At 36.2% G+C, this 25024-nt stretch overlaps 1 protein-coding gene across 1 annotated transcript; it reads left to right on the top strand.

The window, feature by feature from the left end:
- Positions 1–590: 590 nt before the first annotated feature.
- LOC140171849 (uncharacterized) lies at positions 591–25024 on the top strand. The gene is made up of 10 exons (XM_072195177.1): positions 591–763; positions 11048–11094; positions 11237–11539; positions 12395–12653; positions 16739–16900; positions 18461–18682; positions 21695–21823; positions 22239–22447; positions 23490–23616; positions 24302–25024. Exons 3-10 carry the CDS (start codon positions 11238–11240, stop codon positions 24494–24496), a joined length of 1605 nt encoding a protein of 534 aa, XP_072051278.1. The 5' UTR covers positions 591–763; positions 11048–11094; position 11237; the 3' UTR covers positions 24497–25024.

Below are 25024 nucleotides of genomic sequence, written 5' to 3'. Positions count from 1 at the left end.
TGGGAGCCAAGTATATATAACATTTTCTGCTCAGAGCAGATTGGTATTTTATTTTACTTGAGAGCATAATAGAAATACATAAAGACGAATAAGGCGCCATGATGGAAGGTCAGGTCGGGTATCAAAGGTTATTATAACTTAAATACTACTTGTATTTCCCACCTTGCCTCTGTCACATATTTCCTTCATATTATTGACAGCAAGTCCTAATTTTGACTTTGCTATTGCAAAATGTCATTTCATATTAAATTAGTAGACTTTCTTTGAAAAAACATATCACTGGTGCCTGATGGGAATACCCGTCCGCCATTTCATTAAACTGGATCGTTTTCGCCTGTTTTGTGCCCAGATGTATTGGGGGCGCGCTATACTCTCATTGAACAGGCAAAGTTCGCAAAACTAACAACGTTGTTATTTGCCAAACTCAATTAACATGATCCAAGGGGTCGAACATGAATTATTCATAACGAGCTATAACGGATCGATAACTGGCCTCACTTTCTAGCTAGTAAACCAGCTGAATTTTTCATAGATTTTGCGTTGCTAATAGAACAACCGTGAATTTAGTGTCACCCCCTTGATAATACCTCGTTGCCTCGAGCAGCTGTTTTGTGTATACATTGAAGCATGATTGAAGTTACAACGCTAAAGTCTTGTGCACAAGTATGAAGTAGAAAGGTTTTCGCCATGACACCCATAGAATTGGCGATGCTAAAAGTATAACACAATAATTGTTGCAGCAAAGCGACGCACGTGTTCTTTTAGATACGGCACGATTTAGGGTCGGAAAAAAACCGGACATGTTTTGAAAAGAAACCCTAATACCTCATACTCATTTGAGACACTAAACAATATACCGTATAATGCGGGATAAAGTAAAGGACAAAATACAAAACTTAATATAAAGATTCTAACTTTTCAATAAATTTGTAATTCTCATATTTTTTTTTAGATTTACAAACCCTAATAAAACAAAGTCAAACATAAGAATTTGTAGATGCTTCTTTTCAATGCTTATTTTCCATTCTCATAATTTTCCTCATAATACAATAAAAAACAAAAGAAATGGATTTACAGATCCTAATAAAACAAAGTCAAACATAAGAATGAATTTTTTCTAGATGCTCATTTTCAATTCTCATAATTTTCCTCATAATACAATGAAAAACAAAAACAAAAATATTTATATATCCTAATAAAACAAAGTCAAACATAAGAATGACTTTTTTCTAGATGCTTATTTTCAATTCTCATAATTTTCCTCATAATACAATGAAAAACAAAAAGAAATATATTTATATATCCTAATAAAACAAAGTCAAACATAAGAATGATTTTTTTCTAGATACATATTTTCAATTCTCATAATTTGCCTCATAATACAATAAAAAACAAAAGAAATGGATTTACAGATCCTAATAAAACATAAAACAAAGTCAAACATAAGAAATTTTTTTTCTAGATGCTTATTTTCAATTCTCATAATTTTCCTCATAATATAATGAAAAACAAAAGAAATATATTTACAGATCCTAATAAAATAAAGTCAAACATAAGAATAACTGTTTCTAGATGCTCATTTTCAATTCTCATAATTTTCCTCATAATACAATGAAAAACAAAAGAAATATATTTACATATCCTAATAAAACAAAGTCAAACATAAGGATGACTTTTTTAGATGCTTATTTTCAATTATCCCCAGACACTGAAATGACGAAAACACATACGCCAAAATTTGGGCCTCTGGTCAGCCATTCAGAAAGAACGCATAATTTATTCAAGCAATGTTTTTAGAAAATTCCCTGAATCAGCCAAATAATAATGATTTCTGGACAACTTTTTCGAACGGAGTAAATACCCGACCGAGCCTCCCAACAATTACTGGGAAGCTTGTTGCGCCTATAACCCAAGAGTTCCCCTTAACACACTGGGAACTATTTTGCTAGGCACTCATCTAGCGATCAACTCCTTATCGAGGAGGAAAAGCTCCATATACCAATGGACAAATATTTCGCTAGGCAATCCTCTACACGATATCTCCTCGGAGGAGGAAATAAAAGCTCCATAATACCAATGGAGAGAATATAAAATGCCGCGGACTTACATGAATTCGCTAGGCAGTCATCTAGCGCGTCAAAAGAAATTAAATGGCTGATACCTTTCTCATTTTCCTATTATATTCATATTCAGATTACATAGTGGACATCGGTAAATATACCCATGCCAAATACCCAGTAGGTAGATACCTCCGGATATTGGAACTACTAAATCGAATTTATTAATGTAGTACATGTATAATTCTGTACATTAAATCGATCATTTTAGAAAAATGATCCAAAAACTGCCACAAGGACTACTTGTTAACATCCGTACCCTGTACCATGGAATAAGCTATTTCTGATCCCCTCATTTCCTTTGCTAGTAAATTCATTCATTCATATTTCGTTTTCATCAATCATCAACATCAATATACAAGTGATACTAATAGCTCAACAAAGTAATAAAATTAAATGTAAACAAGAGTGATTGGTATATAAATAAATCTCAATACATTTAGGCAGTAACAATTAAATCAATATAATTAAATTAGAATAACATTACTATGTATGATTGACCAAAATGCACTTTAAATGCATAATGATATTACGAGCGTGCTTGTAGTGGTTTATCACGGAAATACCACACTGCACTGGCAAATGATCTTGAAGTACTTCTACGGTGATAAGCGCCTAACTGATAAGCTGGCTCTCTACAAACACGCTCAGTGAATAATACATACATACATAATAAATACCGCAAGATCCACGTTTGCGATTATTTGAAGAGCCTCTGAATTTTACGGTCGAGGCCTCTTCACCACAGTGGACCATTAACCCGATTTTTTGTTTGAACATGTTGAAGGAGTTAATTGCAAAACCCATTATTTTTCGCTGCCAACGCCAAGCAAACACAGTGCCATGCTCTGCACATTTATGAATTCGAATACATAACTAGGATATCATGTCTAATACAAAAGGCAGCCTTTAACAGAAATTAACGCGATAACCAGCCGGCTGCGCAACCTCATAAAAACTTGAACCCAATATTTCATTTTTATTTATACTTTGATGAACAAGAAAAATCTGAGGGCATAGTACTTGGCCCCTGTCTAGCTATCCCATGCCAACCTGGTGTTAATTCCTTCCTTCCTGCTATAAATAAAATTACTCGACCTAAGACTGAAGGGCATTACCACCTAAGACTGAAAGTGGTACCAATTGTATCGATTTTGTTAATGCTTCTGAAGACACACTAGAGTGAACACACCTATACAAATAGAATTTCAGAAAATACAACTGCGCAACAGAATAGAATGTGTTGCTGAGATAGAAATTGAACCTAAAGTGATCTACCCACGCACACTCTCACACCCGTATACAATAGTCATACTCCTATGTAACTCAAAAACCTCAATGTAATTAGAATATTATTCAAATTCAAAGAACTCTCAATCGAATATATTTTCCTTTCTCTTTCGTATTTCATCTCATTCCTCATTACCTTTTAATTTGAAGACCGACACTTTATATGTACTTGTCTCACTACTGCGAGACTCAAATTTTATGACACACTATCAAACTCTTGAAATCAATTTTAAACAGATCTCAATTATGACATATGGGGAGTGGTGGGTGGGATAAAAAATTTCTGCATCCGTTCTTGCTGAAAAACTGACAGAGAATGGCCTTAGCTAACAAAATGGCCACCGACGGCTCCAAGCAAGGCTGCCTGTGATTGGCCCGCCTGATACCAAACAAGGCACCCAATTGGCTTCCCATGGAAACATCGCGTGACATCACGAGGGCGATTCCATTTCAGCAGCAGGGATAAATTTTTGTTTCATTTGATATGTACAAATTAAACTGCATTATCCCCAGACACTGAAATGACGAAAACACATACGCCAAAATTTGGGCCTCTGGTCAGCCATTCAGAAAGAACGCATAATTTATTCAAGCAATGTTTTTAGAAAATTCCTGGAATCAGCCAAATAATAATGATTTCTGGACAACTTTTTCGAACGGAGTAAATACCCGACCGAGCCTCCCAACAATTACTGGGAAGCTTGTTGCGCCTATAACCCAAGAGTTCCCCTTAACACACTGGGAACTATTTTGCTAGGCACTCATCTAGCGATCAACTCCTTATCGAGGAGGAAAAGCTCCATATACCAATGGACAAATATTTCGCTAGGCAATCCTCTACACGATATCTCCTCGGAGGAGGAAATAAAAAGCTCCATAATACCAATGGAGAGAATATAAAATGCCGCGGACTTACATGAATTCGCTAGGCAGTCATCTAGCGCGTCAAAAGAAATTAAATGGCTGATACCTTTCTCATTTTCCTATTATATTCATATTCAGATTACATAGTGGACATCGGTAAATATACCCATGCCAAATACCCAGTAGGTAGATACCTCCGGATATTGGAACTACTAAATCGAATTTATTAATGTAGTACATGTATAATTCTGTACATTAAATCGATCATTTTAGAAAAATGATCCAAAAACTGCCACCCAAGTTCCTTGTCATCACATGCAAGGAAATTGCCAAACCCCCCCCCGCCCCCCTCGAGATTTTTATGCTTTACAAATAAGGCGAGCTCTTGGCTGTCGTTCCCTGCCTTGTTTATGATCTCCATTATAGTGTTCTTAAAATAGTTTGTCCCAACTTATAAACCTGCCATTGTTGGTGGTGACGAATGTTGGTGCTAAAAGTTTAGGATTTAACTTGACTGATTGGATCAACAGTCCTACCTAGTGAGCATTCTTATGCAGTACTAGTGGAAAAGAATGCCTGCCAATGCTTTGTTTTGGCCATCTGGTACATTCACGTACGAGAAAACCCCGAAAAGAAAAACAACAAAACCCACTGACTATTATAACTTCAAAAGGATTGTTTTGAATTATTTGAATTTCCTTCCTTCTGAACATGTGAGATGAGATAATTATGCTACTGTCGAGTGAGTGTCTACTTCTCATATTTTGACCACTGTCAATTATCATGAATGAGTGTTTTAGTAGCTTAATAGGCCTACTATTACTTATTAACGAGTTACCATTGTAAAAATTGTGAATTTCCTTCTGCTTCAGGAGTAAAAACTAGGTGATAACCTATTTAAAACACTGACATACCGAAAAACATTACTATACATGTAATCTATGAATTTCCGTCTGTTTCGGACTACACATAGCCTATTTGTACATACCAACTAGGACAAATGTTTTAGTGACCAATTTACCGATAAATGAAACTATATAAGGTCAATTTGCCATACATGGTGAACGAATCTGTCCTACAGTACGTTTAAATTCATAACTTTGATTTACCAAACTTAATACTAATGACGAATTGTTCTTTGTTTGATAGGTACAAAAAAAATAATTTGTTTTACCAAACTTGATAACACTCTTATAGCAATGTACATTAATTATGTTATATGAAATTCTTTTTTGCTTCTTTAAATGACTCCCCCTGGTCTATCAGTGAATATCTACTGGGACAAAATGTGCTTAATTTAACTGCAATTTTAAAGGTTAATTTGCCGTAATTAGAACGAAGACATAATAATAATAATAATAATACATAGGATATATAAAGCGCCCCACGATGAAAAAACATCCTTAAGGCGCGGCGCTGAAAAGAATCTTAAATTTACACCCTAAAATAAAATAAAAAAAAAAATTAAAAATAGGGCCTACATGCTGAACAAAATAGTATACATAAAAATACGCATGATAGAACTCATATACACACCTTAATATACTAAAACCATGAAAACATAATAATAATGTACAAGAGTTCTGGACTTCGTTTGATAGATACGAATACGAAATCATTTACCATGAATTTGTTTTGATAATTTCATAATAATCACTCTACTCAATGTAGCCATTAACTATATGTAATATGTTATATGCATATCCTTATGCCTCTGTTAGTAACTACCTACAGTCTATAAGCGAAACTTACGAGGCGGTGAAATTATAAGTATGCCATAATAGATGATACTGTATTTCAATTAATGACAAATTATTCTCTTTGTTTGATAGATACAATTATTACAACATTTAATCACACACACATGTTTAACTTGATGATAATGAAGATCCAGTCTTTGTTTGATAGATACGGAAAAAATATTTGCCTTATACAATCCGTCTGCCTATATTAACAGACTACCCCCAACCTGTGTCGGAGAATAGTTAGGTGACAAAACGTATAGTGTAAAAGGTAATTTGATTGAAAACATTGCCAATTTGCAATAATTTAATTGATGAATAATTTTTTCCCCAGTAAATAAATTTTATTCGGACTCTGGACCTGCGCACCCCTATCTGCAAATACACAAATTTCCCTTGATTTATTAATAATGAACATCTATAAAAGTTTGATATGATGACCGATATTTCACTTCACTTTGAATTCTACCCCATAGAATTTGGGGTTATTTCTCCAACTAGCAAAAGTTTGCCGTTATTTCTCCAACTAGCAAAAGTCAAGTTGTCGGATGTGCTATGACACCTAAAAGATAATTCATGCAGCAACGAGTTTGGTTAATTAGCTACTCCGAGATAAATCCACTCACTTCAATTGCCTTCAGATCGCTTCAGCATTTAATGTATGACATTTTATCACTAAAATGATCCATTGATGACACCAAGATAATTCTGCAGTTTCCTGCAACCGCTTCCTTCATCTGTTTCTTGTATTATTTGACATGGACATATTGCCCAAGAATAATATAAGCCCAATCAGTGGTACAAAATAAATTTTGACATTTCCATCAAGCTATGGAATGATCTTCCTCTTTATTGCAGCTCCATTCGTAGAAGCATTTTTGACATTTTATCACTAAAATGATCCATTGATGACACCAAGATAATTCTGCAGTTTCCTGCAACCGCTTCCTTCATCTGTTTCTTGTATTATTTGACATGGACATATTGCCCAAGAATAATATAAGCCCAATCAGTGGTACAAAATAAATTTGACATTTCCATCAAGCTATGGAATGATCTTCCTCTTTATTGCAGCTCCATTCGTAGAAGCATTTTTGACATGGACTTGTTAGCATACAGCTTCCATAATTGCTTATGCTGTTTTTACTCGCATGAAGAACTGTATAATATATAATCTTCCCGTTCACCACTAGCATTTTGTTTCGCCTCCTCGCCATATTAAGGTGCAACAATACTCCATTTGAAGGATACACTGTATCTAATGTAAGTGAAGATTCTTCGTTATCTGTACAATGCTCTCAATATAGTTAGCTGTTATACACAATAAAAATTTTCACCATTAGAGAAGTTACCGATTCCATCAAGCTCGTGCTCTAACAACGATAGTTCCTCCCCATAGAGCCAGGTTACGATTCAAAATATACTCCATCCACGGTCATAGGCATGGTAATTACGAGCTTTCTGTTGCAGATCCCGCAAGATGTCCTCCTTCTACCACCTGTCTCGAAGTAACCACATGACCTGCAGTGAATTAAAAGACACAAAAAAGAGAAGCAAATTCTGCCAGAAAGCCCTTTTACTTTGTGTATAATTCATGCCTGTCTATAAATGACATCCAATATATTCGACAATTCAACTCCTTTATTAATCTATTTGAACTCCGACAACCTTGGATTGAACTTGTAATAAATATCAAAAACACATAATTAAACCCATTTTTATTCATTTTTAAAATTTATTTATTTATCTATTTATTTTTAAAGGCCGTTTTGTTGTTCATAAATGACATAGACGACAGCGTTGTTACTCTTTTTTGTTGTGATTCGTTTTATCTAAATAGAGTTGACAATTAAATTCACTCACATGGCTTTTATATACCAGAGAGAGAATCACGCGTCTACGGCCATGATGATGATTGCGATAAATTGACCATGAAATTCACTCATATTATGACTATTATTATAATTTTACCCAGAGAGAGCATCACGTGTCTACGCCCATCATGATTGCGCTAAACGTATTGAAATTAAAATCACTCATATGGTTATTATGTACAAAGACAGATTTTCCAATTCAGAACAAATGTTTGAACCATGTTGCCAAAAGATTGAAATTGACAATTAAATTCACCAATATGGCTTTTATATACCAAGAGTGAGCATCACGTGTCCAATGCCATGATGATTGCGATACAAATTTTGAAAATGACGATTAAATTCACTCAGATGACAAGACCTATTATAATTTTACCAAGACAAAGCATCACGTGTCCACCCCATGATGATAACATGTGCTAAATTCACTCATATGGCTATTAAATACCAAGAGAGTTTTTCAAATTCAGAACAAAAAATTTTGAACCGTTTTGTTATACAACTTTCAATTTCAAACCAGAACAGAAACATAATGTGTTCCTTCAGACTGCCCAATATAATTATGATGAACATAGAAATGGTTCAAAACTTTGCTTTCCTTAATTTCAAGCGTTTTCCATTCTCCTACCTGCATGATTTATAAATATTTATGAGGTTACAAACCCCTGATAACCCAGTGACCCCCCGGGTTATATACTACCGTGATTCAGTGGTCTATGTTACCATTAATAATGTACATACAGTATGTATACATGTACACGACCACGTTTGACAATTTTGAAAGCAAATTTCTCACCGTGTTATTCACTGTTGACGCAAAATACAAATACTCTATTTGGCCATCGGCTGTCATTGCTGTTGTCACCGCTTACAAGCATAGGATAAATGTAGTCTCTCTTACAATATTTCAACACATTAGAATTATTCCATACCACCAGTCCGGCAATCCCAATCAATAGTACTCGTACATGCATGACTTCCTCAAATCACTGTTTAGACAATCGACCACGAAAGTTTTATCGAGTTATACAAACAACTCCGGACTGTTCATTGTACCGTCACAATTCATTTCATGTGATGTGATGTGCTGTAAACTGTAAGCTTACTTGCTTTTTTTCTTTCCAGTTGTTCATATTCGAGGTATCCTTGATGTGTTTTGTGTCCACATCCGTTGGATTCACCACTACCCATTTTTTGTAAGCTGTGACGGCCTATTCATTGTCTTATAGTTGAATAAAAAATTTCTGCATCCGTTCTTGCTGAAAAACTGACAGAGAATGGCCTTAGCTAACAAAATGGCCACCGACGGCTCCAAGCAAGGCTGCCTGTGATTGGCCCGCCTGATACCAAACAAGGCACCCAATTGGCTTCCCATGGAAACATCGCGTGACATCACGAGGGCGATTCCATTTCAGCAGCAGGGATAATTTTTTGTTTCATTTGATATGTACAAATTAAACTGCATTCTAATAATTTTCCTCATAATACAATTAAAAACAAAAGAAATATATTTACAAATCCTAATAAAATAAAGTCAAACATAACAATAACTTTTTTCTAGATGCTTATTTTCAATTCTCATAATTTTCCTCATAATATAATGAAAAACAAAAGAAATATATTTACAGATCCTAATAAAACAAAGTCAAACATAAGAATGACTTTTTTCTAGATGCTTATTTTCAATTCTCATAATTTTCCTCATAATACAATGAAAAACAAAAGAAATATATTTACATATCCTAATAAAACAAAGTCAAACATAAGAATGACTTTTTTCTAGATGCTCAATTTCAATTCTCATAATTCCCCTCATAATACAATGAAAAACAAAAGAAATATATTTATATATCCTAATAAAACAAAGTCAAACATAAGAATGACTTTTTTAGATGCTTATTTTCAATTCTAATAATTTTTCTCATAATACAATGAAAAACAAAAGAAATATATATATTTTTTTTAATTGTTCTTATGTTTGACTTTGTTTTATTAGGGTTTGTAAAGCTATTGCTTTTGTTTTTCATTGTATTATGAGGAAAATTGTGCGAATTGAAAATAAGCATCTAGAAAGAAAGTTATTCGTATGTTTGACTTTCTTTATAAGGGTTGTAAATCTAAATTCTCATAATTTTCCTCATAATACAATGAAAAACAAAAGAAATATATTTACATTTTCTAATAAAACAAAGTCAAACATAAGAATGACTTTTTCTAGATGCTTATTTTCAATTCTCATAATATTCCTCATAATACAATGAAAAACAAAAGAAATATACTTCCTAATAAAACAAAGTCAAACATAAGAATGACCTTTTTCTAGATACTTATTTTCAATTCTCATAATTTTCCTCATAATATAATGAAAAACAAAAGAAATATATTTACAGATCCTAATAAAACAAAGTCAAACATAAGAATGACTTTTTCTAGATGCTTATTTTCAATTCTCATAATTTTCCTCATAATACAATAAAAAACAAAAGAAATGGATTTACAGATCCTAATAAAACAAAGTCAAACATAAGAATGACTATTTTCTAGATGCTTATTTTCAATTCTCATAATTTTCCTCATAATATAATGAAAAACAAAAGAAATATATTTACAGATCCTAATAAAACAAAGTCAAACATAAGAATGACTTTTTTCTAGATGCTTATTTTCAATTCTCATAATTTTCCTCATAATATAATGAAAAACAAAAGAAATATATTTACAGATCCTAATAAAACAAAGTCAAACATAAGAATGACTTTTTTCTAGATGCTTATTTTCAATTCTCATAATTTTCCTCATAATACAATAAAAAACAAAAGAAATGGATTTACAGATCCTAATAAAACAAAGTCAAACATAAGAATGACTTTTTTCTAGATGCTTATTTTCAATTCTCATAATTTTTCTCATAATATAATGAAAAACAAAAGAAATATATTTACAGATCCTAATAAAACAAAGTCAAACATAAGAATGACTTTTTAGATGCTTATTTTCAATTCTAATCATTTTCCTCATAATACAATTCTTATGTTTGACTTTGTTTTATTAGGGTTTGTAATGCTATTGCTTTTGTTTTTCATTGTATTATGAGGAAAAATATTAGAAATGAAAACCTCATACTAAATTCCCCCTAAATCGTGACATAGCTGGTTCTTTTGGCTTCATTGCTGAATTTATATAGGGGCATTGATGACGATTTTAAAGGTAGGCCTATGTGCACTACTCAACAAATAATAAGTGATCAGATTTATATTGATAATTACCATAACACTTATCATAATTACTCAATATTAAATATTCAATATGGAAATTAATTTAATTTTACCATTATGTTATCTTAATACAGAATGAATCAAATTAGGTCAGCGTGTCATGACGTCCTGATTATCGGAAGTGGACCCGCCGGCGCGACCTTTGCTCGAAAATTGGTCCAGGATGGGTGTTCAGTGTGCATGCTGGAAGCAGGAGCGTATCACTCTGAGCGAGCAGGGGCGAACCTGAGGAACGCGGCGTATTATCAGCGCAACAGAGACAAATTCAATCCATTGGTGGCGTCACATCTTCTAATAGCGTCAGTACCGACCAATAACGCGACAACTCCGTCGCTCGATCCAATAGCATTCAAACTGAGCACCAGTGATTATAAGGGGTATGCCAGTGTTGTTGTTTTTGGTAAATAACATTAATACAAAATTATCGGAAAGAAATCTGACATAGGCCTACTAATGAGCGGTCTCTGTGTGTCCAGTTATGCGTTTCGCCGCGCTTCGACGCATCAATCCGATATTTGGGACATACCGACATAGGTTAAAGTGTCAGAAAAAGCATGTTGACGGGTGGTTTCGAAGGTCATAGGTCACCAAATTGGAGGGTCAAAATGTCACAATTTGTCCGATCGGGCTCTAAATTGGTGGGTAGAATCCTCGATACGAGGTAAATATAATGTGCCAAATGAAATCGAGATCAACCGAGGTCAAAGGTCATTTAGGGCTTAATTTGGTAAATTTGGTCAAAATTTCAACGGGTTCAAACTTGGTGGGTTGAATCCTCGATACGAGTGGAATATATGTATGAAATATAATCCAGGTCAAACGAGGACACAGGTCGATCATATATAGGGGCTAAATTTAAACCCAATTGGGCTTAAACTTGGTGGGTGGAATCCTTCGTATTAGGAGAGCATGAAAAAATCTAAATCGAGTTCATCCGAGGTCAAAGGTCATCTAGGGCTAAATTTTAAACTTCGCCGCATTGTGCTTGAACTTGATCAAAGTAATTCTCCATATCATATGGGATGGGAGCATGAACAAAATCAAATCGAGGTCACTCGAGGTCAAAGGTCGCATGGGGTCAAACGTTTATGTATGCCCGATTGGGCTCAAACGTGGTAAAAAGAATCCTCGATATGATGGAAACATGTCAAAAAGTCAAAAGGGTCATCGGGGGTCCAACAGTATAGGTGGCCTTAATATCAAATTGAAAATATATTTCCTTTAAACTACAGCTATATTCAGAATAACCAGAACCCGGATCAGGACCCACAAGTTAACCTTGATGGTGCTGCAGTAACCTATGCTGTGGGTGGGATGGGAACTCTTTGGTATTGCTCCACACCACGTCATCATCCAACCGTGGAGAGGTCAGATATTATATCCGGGGAGGAGTGGTTATCACTCTATGACGAAGCTGAAAAACTTCTCTTGACAAACAGGGATAGTTTTCAAAACTCCGTCAGGAACACGATTGTCAAGGAAAAATTGCAGGTAATTGAACCTGCACTGATAGCAAAACAAAACATGCAAACAATTATATAAACCAAAGTACTGTAGTTCAGTTTCAGTTTAGATTTATTAGTAGAAGTCGGGTCATTTCAGGTAATTGAGGTTTTTAAAACATTTTACCACGTTTTTATGGAATTTTGTCCATTTTGTCTTCAAGCTCATCCGTGATTTCTTGATACAGGTCATCATCATTCAAATGGGCAAAATTCCATAAAAATGTGGTAAAATGTTTTAAAAAGACACGTTTAACAGCCCACAAGGTCTTCGTGTAGGCTTTCTCCTTAGCCTGCTCTTGGTCCAAACCCTCAGCAATGTACTTCTCATATTTTTCAGCTCTCATCTCTTCAGTGGCTTCCATGGCTTGTGCGAAGTTGTACGTACCAGTTCATCGCTTGTCTCTTCATCCGATGACTCCTCCTCAGATTCAGAATTATCAACTTCAGAATCTTTGGCTTCGTTGTTGTCTTTTACTTGTGACTATTACATCATATGGTAACCATGACGTCATAGACAAACGGTGACGTCTATGGCAAGCCAAGGGGGCCAAAAGCGTGGAACAGCTACGCGTAGCTTCTTTCTCGTTACGAGCAGCTGTTTGACCAATCAAAATAGTCAAATTTAATCACGTGGTTGGGTCGTTAGCTGCGCGTAGTATAGTTATAGGTATCCTCTTTCACAATTATTATCTTGTAATTAATTTACGGAATTAGCATAGATAACGAACGGGTAAAGGAGGCCAAATCACAGCACGTGTCAAGAGAACATGTTGCTAATGCCTGGCTAAAATGACACAAAGCATATTTATTCAGTGTTTCCAAGTTTACACCGTGTTTAATAGCAAGTAACTTTATACTCGTGCTGTATTAGCGGTGCAGGGAATCTGAAGGTCAAACAACAACTACTACTGATGTAAAGCGCTGTGTAAAGATATTGCAGGGAAAGCGATATCACATGCCACTGTGTAAATATGGAGAGAGTAAAATGGGTCATCATTTTTTTCGGAACGGGTGGGGGGGGGGTCCTAAATTTACAAAAAGTCGCCGTCAATAAATTGCGGCCCTCACTATTTCGGCATCAAAATGTTATGACCCCGACTCCCACCACCGATACACCTTACCCCTAGACAGGCTAAAATTGTATTGAAATCAGTCCTTTTGAATACAATAAACACACTATCTGTAGTCATTTTGTGACTCCCTACATTTTGTCATTATCAATTTATGACCCCTCCCCTTATTTTTCCTTCCAAAAAGGTATGACCCCTATATTTGGGATCCCTTCCGAAGAAATGATAGCCCCCTAAATATAGAACAATCATCATTCTGTTCAGATATTACTTTAATAGCACCTATACCATTTTTTGCTGATATACTACAGATATTTTCATTTACAAAAATTAACAACGTAATATTTGTGAGAGAGGATGTTTACATCAGCTCCACGTGTTTAAAACCGCGAATCTGATTGGTTAATAAGCTGCACGTAACGAGAAAGAAGCTGCGCGTAGCTAGTCCCACGTTCTGAGCCGCTTAGCTTGCCATAGACGTCATGTGGAAATTACGCAAAACCTCAATTACCTGAAATGACCTGACTTCTACTTTTATTTGTACATATAGGCCCTTGGCCCTTAGCACTACAAATATAGTGATTACATAATGAGGAAGACATATGAATAACATGGAGATATAATTACAAAAATTCAATCATTTCACGAAGTTTTATGGCGTGAAAAACAAATAATGAGAGATGATGTCAGGTGGTGTATCAGAACTCATGAGAGAAATTAATTTTGGGGGACTGTTCGGATCTGTGCCTGAATGGAAGATATGTTTGACGAATATTATCGAAAAACTTGCAGACCATGACAAAATGATATTCATCTTCAATATTCCCATATCCCTGCACAGATCACAAACCCGGTCCTCCAAATCCAATTTCAGTCTTCTACCTGCTCCTGTTTCAATCTTAAGAATATAACTAGAACGCCTTAATTTAGCTTTCAAAAGCCTATATGAGGCGTATTTTACATCAAAACGATATTTTTCAGGAGTCAATTGACTCTTGAAAGTGTAATAAGTTCGTAACTTATCAAGTGAAGTTACCTCAGAATACCAGTTTTGTTTTGCAACATCTTCAAGTCTTATGTACATAAAAAGACATTCATTTCAACACCTTGATTGTACCAAACATGGCCAAAGCCATGCAATAAAAGAATATTTTAACATGCATTACACAGGTTGATGAACCTCTGTCATCAAGATAAAATGACATTATGTATCACTTTTTTGGATACCTGTTATTGTCCATACGAGGGTTGGTTAATAAGTCCTCGCAGCTACCATCTCCGCTCAAGCATGACTTTGATGACTGTACAATACAAGTTTTTACCTTTGTCTTTCAAAACACACGACAGTTTCTATTCGAGTATCTTGAATTACGTAACCTCATTTGCATAAAGTCACTGCTATATATGCACTGACAATTGTCAACATTGGCGGGAAATTTGAATTGTAGTTAAGGAACGTGTAAAAGAAGCATAAGTAAGTACCAAAGCAGTTTACAAGCCTTATTTTTGTCTGAGGTAATCTGAGTATATTCACTTGATAATTGTGAGAGAAGAAATGTATCCATTAACAGATGAAGAAAGGGACCGTCTTTGAAATGCATCAAAAATAGGCCTTAACGACAACCAAAAATGGTGTGAAAATCATGAGAGACGAGCACTCAAGGTAGACACAATAATCAAAATTATCTGCAAAATGACACAAAAACAAATATAATTATTGGTATGGTGTGAGAGGTCATAACATAACATAACATAACATAACATAACATAACATAACATAACATAACATAACATAACATAACATAACAACGGCGCTTGATATAGCGCAATACCAAAAATATGAACATTGCATATTCAGGACAATAGAAATTGTTACAATAAAAATATAAATATGCGCATGCGTTGCTGGTATATATGATTAAAAGTTTCATCAAAACTTGAAAGCGCTAAAAATATGACTAAATACAATATTGCGGGACAGTAACAGTGTGAGTGTTTGCTATACTGAGTCTCATGCTAAAATTAAACGAACCTTTTGAAATTCACAATTCGTATTCAATCTAGAGCCTCTCTATGGTGTGCTACTTTTATTACAAAAACATGACATTTTGAAAACAAAGGGTTCATTAATAGAGAAATGTTTGTGATTTCCTCACCGGAAGCTCCCTTTTTAATAATCAGTAGTTACCCAATCCAATCAGGTACCATTTGTTAAATTTTGTCGTTGATAAATCTTGCTATCTCTTATTACGTAAAGAACCAATGGCTGACAAAGCCTACTTAAAAGTGGAGATATTCAACATGATCACTGATCTTTAATAAAAATGGTATAGGTCCAAAAAGAGTATAGCATCAACTACAAAATTGCAAAACCGCGCCAGATTCCATACTTTTATTCTCAAGATATTTGGAATTATCTCAATTTGGCTCGCTATTTTCTCCACTACTTTTCACCATAAATCATGCAGTGTTCACAGGCTACTGTGTTTATGCTAATGAGATTACGTCATCAAGTATGCAACCTCGCTATTGCACATTTGTTTTGAAAGACAAAGGTACAAACTTGTATTTATGATAAGTAACAGTAATCAAAGTCATGCTTGAGCGGAAATACATAGCAGTTGCGAGGACTTATTGACCAACCCTCGTATTTAGAAGTTGAAACCAAAATTTAACACAACGAATCATACAAGTAACATAAATTGGAAATCTACCACATTCACCAAAGGCAGCGTTGGTAGGCCTATATAATTATGTTTCAAATACAACTTCGATTTCTTTAGAATGTGGGCCTCTATATAATTTTAGAACAAAATGACGAACTCTGGTGATAGCGTTAGAAAGCATCATGTCATCTATATTCGCTTATAAAGTATAAATTAAGCATCTGCAAAAGATAATAATACTGCAAAATATTCATCCAGTACCAATATTTAAACCATGACTTGATCGCAGAAAGGAGTTTAATCTTATTTGTTATTTCCATCCATAACATTATTAGGCAGAATTCAATGAATTACAAGGAGACGCTCGCCCTCAGAACATCCCTTTTGCTGGCTACCGTTTAAAGGATAACCCAGACTTTGTGCACTGGACCGGAAGTGACGACATATTTGGCCCGTTACTTGACGATTCAGAATGCAAGTCACGCTTCACTCTCAAGGTAGACATTCTCACTTGTTAATAATTATAAACATATTCCGCTATCAGGGCCTTCGCCATGCGGGGGTTCGACACCCCCTGGCGATCTCTAGGGGAGGAGAGAGGGAGGGAGAGAGAGAGAGGGAGAGAGAGAGAGGGGGAGAGAGAGAGAGGGAGAGGGTGGGGAGAGAGAGAGAGATAGTGTAAAGAGTCTCTCACATCATGTGGGGGGGGTAAAACCACAAGAAACTACAATACGTTGGTCATATATAGACTCTATCGGGTGGGTCTATTGGGCCTACAATGTTGGCAGGCGCGTTGAGGTGAGGTGGTCCATGATAGGTACACACGTTTTCTTTATTGCATGAAATAGACAATACATATGTGCGCGTCCCTTCACCCCTCCGCACCGTACCCTTCATCAGCACCAATGGAATATTGAAGTCCGCCTCCCCTGCTGGGCTCCAATATTTTTTTGCATCTTCCTTTTGGTCTATTCAAGACCCAAAATTAACCCCATTTAGCAATAAAATACACGTAACTTGAAGCCATTCTGAAAGCAAATCATACATCAAGACGTTCCTTTGGACATTTCTTGTTTTTCTTCTTCTCGAAATTGGTCAAAAAAGAGAGCTATAATTCCATGCTTTCTATTATGTAAATCATAAATAATAATGAGGTTTATAGGGCAGCTCCCCTGATGCCTGGAAAAACCTAAAACTCGTGAGCTGGCACAAAATACCGCCAAATTAGACTAAATATGGTAGGGCGAATATTTACTAAAAACTGATGCCGTGCGGATGATATTACACCAGAAATGTCATATAATGAGAGAAAATATACCATTTCGAAGCATCACACCCAAAAATGTACTTTTTTGGCTATATAACTTGGGTCAATTTCAGTGATTTTAAAGCAGTCTTTTTAAATGACATACAAACAAATAGTTACTCGCTGTATTGCCATGCATCGCCCAGGTCTATTAGTGGTGTGTAACCTAATGCCCCACAGTAGTTGTTGCCAACAAAATCGTGTGTGAAGACATAAAAAGGGGTTGAGTCACATATTGGGTAAATTTTGAGATAAATGGCAAAGATGATTGTTATGGCCATGTAGCTATAATGCAAGGAGATTGTTTTGTCCATGCAATTTCAATGCTCTACGATATTATTTCACTATGAAATTTCCACAGTCGGTGAAGATATTTATTGTTTATTACTTATTTCAATGATTTTGTCCTGGGGCGAGACCACCTACTTTCCACTTTTTTCTCAGGTCATGTTGTCTGCACTTTCAGCTGCGGACTTTTCTTACCTTGGGATTTGGTTGCAAGAGGAGGTCTCGCCCCTTGGTCGAATATGTGTGCTTTGTGTGTGGGGTGTGTAGGTGGGGGGGGGTGTGAGGGGTGTGGGGGTGTTTCTTTGTATTTTATATGTCATGCAGTGTTTGTTATTTTTTAATGTAAATTTCACATCAATTCAGCTTTTTAGCAGCGACTGTGTCTTTTAATAAACCATGAAAAAACCATGAATGAATGAATGTTCAATTGAGTAAGTATATTATATATTCTTTGTATATTCAGGCTCAACATTTGGTAGAGAAGTTGGTATTAACATCTGATGGTGATAAAATTGACTATGCCGTAGTGCGCGATCTGCAGAAAGATCAACTCATTCGTATGCATGCGAATCAATTCGTGGTGACTGCTGGCGCTATTTTGACGCCACAAATCCTCTTCAATTCGGGAATCCGACCGAAGGCTCTTGGACATTATCTGTCAGAACAACCAATCACATTCACTCAGGTATAAGCTGGTATAACGAGAATAATTTCCAAAGATAGTGTAAACAGAGCTAGTGATTCAGTAAACAAAGTTCGTTCGATCGGATCCATAAATCGCACTTTATATTTTGATCTGATTTGTTCGGGTTTTGACAACCCTGGATAACCCAAGAAAGCCTCTATTGAAGCTTATTTCCATTGGGGTCCATTTGAACACCGGGTCGGGTTGGGAACAGTCAGGGTTTAACACCTACTCTTTTCGAAACTGGCTGCGAGATACATGTACAGGTATGGCTCTCTGCACACGGGACCGACGGCTGAACGTCCCCTCCGAAGGACGGAGTACTTTCATGATTCTTTTACCCAATTCTAAATGAACCATGGGGAGAGCGGAAGTCTGAATTTAATCTACAGAAGTTGCCAACTAATTTCAGACTTTTTTTTTTCAAGTCAATATCCCGGCTAATCGCCACCGCCGGGAATTGAACCCGGGATCTCATGCACTAAAGGCAGTACCCTAACCATTGCGCCACGCTCTCCCTATACTTGTGTACGTTTTAGCACACAATGTTGAGATGTCAACACGTGATGATGAGTGATTGCTACTGGCAACCGACACTGGATGTATATCCAGCACAGGTATTGGTGTTGCCATTTGATTTTCCATCTGGGGATTTTTTTGATCCCAGTTTTAGAAAATTATCGAAAAATGTGAGATAATTGACAATGTCCTTCATCTTTGTTCATGGTGGTGCCTCTCTTCTTTTTAGTTCTATAGCCTCATTTACCATCACAACAAGTTGCAATAGAGCGAGTGACAAACTCTAATGAGCTGTGACATCATCACCCAATTTACATCTCGCCGTGATTTAATAGTGTATTTACTATGCAAATAACCACTTTCCTTGCTCCACAGTGTATCGGGAACTAACCCTTTATTATGCTAAATAGCCTTCCCAATTTTGCGTGTTAAAGGCTACACTCTCTATACCTCAGTAAACATCAAAAGAGAAGCTACCTATTTTCCGTATCAAAAATGACACCGTATTTCTAGCGCAGTTGTGTATAATATTTGTGTAATGGTTTGCCAAATATGGGTATTATTGTGGTATATTTATGAATATTGCACATGAAGGCAAAATACCCGGATGGCGTCCAAATTTGGCTCGAATATACCTTATGGTCAATACTATCGAGTGAGTTTGATATTTTTATGAATGAACTGTAGTGTGAATGGTAGGACGCCGCCATCCACATCCACATTCACTACGAAACAGTGAAATGCTTGGTTGAAATTACGTCAGGTACATGTGTCGGGTTTTTAAAGTTTTTAAATTTTTTGCATGAAATATGAAGATAACATATATGGCTGTTTGATGTATATAGAATTGGCTTCATTATTAACTAAATGCAAACTATAGATGGCGCTATTTATCCTAAATCATATTTCTTTATTTGCAAGAGGTAGGTGGTTAATACTGCCATTGAAACAGCTGGAATAGGTGAAACAAGCAACAAGGAAATTTTATAAACATATTTTATCAAATAATAAAAGTTATTATTTGTATTAAAAGCTTGAAAGAGCAATTTCCAGTAACTAAATAGCGCCACCAATTTTGTCATTAATAGATACATTTTATATCCGTTGAGTTGAGAACGACTCAAAAGCATCTGTATACATAATAGCACTATATCACTTTTAGCTGTTTAAGTCTAAAATTTGGTTATACATGATGTTTTGTTTGAAAATCTAATAAATGATCCCATCAAACAACCGTTATTTAAATCAATATTCAAGACGACTCCAAGGTTCTTAATGGTCGAAGAGGGTCTAATGTCCATATTACCAATTTTGATAGATACAGTCTGTAACTTCTTTAGATTATGAGACGATCCTGCTACAAAAAACTCAGTTTTGGAGTCATTAAGCTTCAGCAAAATCGTCATCATCCATTGACAAATAGCATTGATACAAGACGATAATCTGGATAAGGCAAGTTCAGCAGCACCAGCAATCTTTGGGTCAAAGGAAAAGTACAGCTGTACATCGTCAGCATAATGTGATAGCAAATCCCGAACTCTCTGATAATATATCCAATGCAGTATAAGTGTAAAGAATAAAGAAAAGTGGTCCAAGGACTGATCCTTGCGGTAGACCGTAATTCAGTTCATATTTATCAGGTGATACAGCACCTACTGAAACGCGAAAGTTTCTGCTCTGTAGATAGCTTTTAATCCAATTAAGAGCCATACCAGTGATGGTACCGTCCGTATGTCAAATGAGTCACGGAAAGGGTGTCCAGAGTTATGAAGAAGTTTAATATCTTAACAGCAATGAAATTGGAAAGAGGATGGGCACAACCATCAACACAGATGGAGGACAGTATCAATTATCTCACAGTTTTGATGAGTTTCTAAAAATAGGATCAAGAAAATCCCCAGATGTAAAATCACCTGGCAACACCACGACCCGGACCACGACCTGCGCTGGAAATACATCTATCATCGGTCACCAGCAGCAATCACTCATCATCAAGTGTTGATAAAGGCAAACAGTGTTTGCTGAAACGTACACAAGTAAGTGCATTTCCTGGATCAGATTCAACGAAATACGACTTTGTATACCGTACGTCTACTATCCTGGTGAAGTTGTTCAATCAGGGATGGTGATTACTAGCAAATTTCACAAATTCTCACAATCTCGAAACTCAGTTTGACTCTAAGATGTTTCAGTAATCACCACCCTTGTTAATTTGTAATCTTTCACACCACTCTGCCTGAATTGTAAGGCAAATGCCATCTTATCCAATTCAGCTTTTCTAAAAGTTTAAACTGACAAAGTACTAGAACAAAATGATTTTGTGTTTCAAAACTATGAATTGATCGTATCAAAATCGTAAACCCAATTAACACAAAAGAAAAAAATAACCACAATATATAATTTCTAAATTATTTAATATGGTAAATGTGTTTTAAAAGTTAGTATTGAGTAGTAAGTAGGACTTCATTATACCATTGTCAATGCTAATTGCAGGTGGTGATGAAACAGAGCCTCATTGATAGTGTGGAGACCGACCAACGATTTGCTGGAAGTGCAAAGGAACACCGCGAGAAATACCCACAGGATCCACTGCCATTTAAATTCTCTGATCCTGACCCCCAGGTATGAATATTAGATATAATTAAGTCCGTGTCAGCAATATATAATAACAATTAAGTATAGTATTTTTGTCCATTCGTATTATTAACCACCGCCACACCACCGCCCTCACCCCCCACACACGCACACCCCACACCCCGTGCGCGCACCCACCCCCACAAGTTACCGGCAAACAGGGACACTGTACAGGGCCGGCAAACGGGTCGTGTGTTTTTTTCTGCGCCTAACCCTCGCACAAACATGACAAACTATACACAATTTTATATTTTATTTTAATAACCTATCAACCGGGTACTGATTTTTAACAATAATGGGACGCACTCTCAAATGCATTTTTAGGCTATTTGCTGTCAATTATTGCCTATCTTAGCTAAACACGGACGGGGTGTAGCGATTTATTACGTGGTTTTGTTTCTAGTTATACATTCCAGTATCAGAAGCCCGGCCATGGCACAGCCAAGTGAACACCGCCTATGGAAATGCCCAATCACACATCGACAGCCGAATTGTCGTCGACTTCTGGTGGTTTGGAATAATGACGCCGCGTGCTGAAAACTACGTCACATTTTCTGAATCTATCAAGGACAGCATGGGGATGCCACAACCCACCTTCAATGTCACTCTAACGTAAATATTTTGATCTCTTTTTATTGAAATTAGAATTAAACGCAGAAAATATACATATACTAAACCTTATATTATTTATAATTGACATAGATGCTCATGTTTGGTTTGGGTGGTGGGAATGTGCGGCTGGGACTTTAAAAAAGAGACCCGAAATTATACTAATTTTTGAAAAATGTTCCCAAATTTGGCTAAAAAACGATAAAAACTTGGCACTTTAAACATATCTAGGCCGCAAGCTCATATAATAATATATTGCAAAACGTATAAATATTGTGCATTTTCTGTTTTGTCCGCGCGTTCATGTCGTACGTTCAGAATCTTAAATACTGGCTAAATATACTAGCGACCTCGATACATCACAGGAGAGTGATTTTGAATAGCTAGACGGGCGTACAATAACGGCGTATGGAAAGCTACAAGCATATCCATGTGTGTGCATGATTACCTATTGTAGACATAATTGATCCTGGTTCTTTATAAAATATTTAAAACTCGTAGATCATAATAAAGGAAGTAAGGACAAGCAGGGCCGGATTTACCTTTTTTGGGGCCCTGGGCCAGGCCAAAATTTGGAGGCCCCTAACGCACCGTGAGGAAGGCATGTGCACTCAAGTGGCCCGGAGTTTGTAGATTTTACTAGGACATTTGCGCGTGAAGCACGCGAAAAATTTCAATTCAGACTATTTTAGCCCGAATTGAAGTTGATTTTGCTATATAACAGGCCAGTGCGCGCGAAGCTCGCAAAATTTTTGGCCCAAAACATAGTGTTTTTGGCTAAAATGGAAGATGCACACTGCACAGGGCAATTTGGGGGCCCTGGGCCCGGGCCCATCTGGCCCTATGGTAAATCCGGCCCTGAGGACAAGCACAATTTATGATAATATTACATTTATTGCAACTAATATCTTGATATCTTTATGTCCACAGGGCCATACTTTATGTGATAGCTTTGTGCGAAGTAGTGCAATCTGTTCCTATATCATTGTGTACATGATTATGAAATCTCACATTTTAAATGTCTTTGTTTATGGTAATGTTACAGAGATGAAGACAAGGAGTTGAGTCACGCCATGATGAAGGACATGATCCGGGCGGCCACCGCCGTAGGCGGATTCATGCCAGATTCCCTGCCTCAGGTCATGCCGCACGGCAAGGCATTCCATGTCATGGTTAGTTACCTACAAGCCGTATAAAATTAAAATCAATTGTTTAAATTGTTTTGATCCGAAGAATGATAATTAATCATCTGGTATCAGTATCGGTATATTAACCAAGAAAGTAGCTATATTAGCTTACTGAAACCAAAATAACATTACAAACGCTAGGTGATTACTAAATTAAAAAAAAACCAAAATGGAAAGTTTCGGCGTAGACCCTCTAAATATGGACCATTGCAATAAATCGTGTTTTAATAGTTTTTGACATCATTTTCAATGTTTTTGATAGTAAGGAAATGCCACTTAGTTGTTGGCATTATACCAATTTGTCGATTTTAGTTTTTAATTTATATTCGGCCATAATTGCACTCTACAGAATGGTGAATTTATTTTTTTAAATCTATTACGACCTTGATGTTTTTTCTTGAAACTGGCCCCCAGCCTGTCAAGGCTTAAAACATATCTAGGCCGCAAGCTCATATAATAATATAGTGCAAAACGCTTGTGCATTTTCTGCGTTGTCCGCGCGTTCATGTTATACGTTCAGAGTCTTAAATACTGGCTAAATAATATTAGCGACATTGATCCGTCATAGGAAAGTAATTTTGATTAAATAGACGGGCGTACGTACGATCTTTATTATTCGATGGTCATCATTTTGCCCAATAATCGTCCATATTAATGTATATATTTTCAGGGTACAATACGTATGGGCAAGGAAGATGACGGCACGTCGGTTGTTGATGAATACTCCCGTGTGTGGGGAATAGACAACTTGTGCCTGGGTGGTAACGGTGTAATCCCCACCGGCACGGCCAGCAACCCGACCCTCACCAGCGTGGCCCTCGCTATACGCTCCGCCAAGAAAATCGTGGAGAGATTGACCGAGTAAGCTGATGAAACTTTATCATTTGTTTTCTTGGATATAAATATCACATGATTTAAAGTTTTGCTCATTACAAGTAAAGGTAACCAACGTGACAGAGACCGTGTTTACACAAACAACAGATAGGCCTACACATTAGATTTCGACAAAACTTCGGCATTCTTTGCATTGATCAATGTTAAAATATTTACGAACCCTCATCAGAAATTTTAGGTCACTTTCGAACATCATCTTCCTACGTGTACATGATTGACTCACAATGAAATATTATTAGATAAAACTCATGAAAATGAAAGTTACAAATTAGTTAAAATTGCCACTTGTTGTACTGGTGTTGTATTGCGGTGTACAGTGCAGTGATCAGCTGATTGTCAGTGTTAAATACCTCGCGGGAACACCGCAGTCATGGCGGCGGCGATAGAGGGCCAATGATTTGGCTGTCGGATTGGTGTATACGAAACTAAACGAATTATTTATTTGAGATTAAATGCAAATGTGTATTAATTTAGATAAATGCCTTCATTTTGTGTATAT

This window comes from Amphiura filiformis, chromosome 15 (genome assembly GCF_039555335.1).
Source record: "Amphiura filiformis chromosome 15, Afil_fr2py, whole genome shotgun sequence".
Classification (NCBI taxonomy): domain Eukaryota; kingdom Metazoa; phylum Echinodermata; class Ophiuroidea; order Amphilepidida; family Amphiuridae; genus Amphiura; species Amphiura filiformis.
The sequence above is the reverse complement of the archived record's forward strand: the minus strand, read 5'-3'. Positions and strand labels throughout refer to the sequence as shown.

Excerpts from the sequence above, each read along its gene's own strand:
- LOC140171849 (XM_072195177.1), top strand. The coding sequence starts at position 11,238 with ATGAATCAAATTAGGTCAGCGTGTCATGACGTCCTGATTATCGGAAGT. Across the intron at positions 12,654-16,738 it reads TTGTCAAGGAAAAATTGCAG|GCAGAATTCAATGAATTACA; the intron begins GTAATTGAACCT and ends TAACATTATTAG. Across the intron at positions 23,617-24,301 it reads GCAAGGCATTCCATGTCATG|GGTACAATACGTATGGGCAA; the intron begins GTTAGTTACCTA and ends ATATATTTTCAG.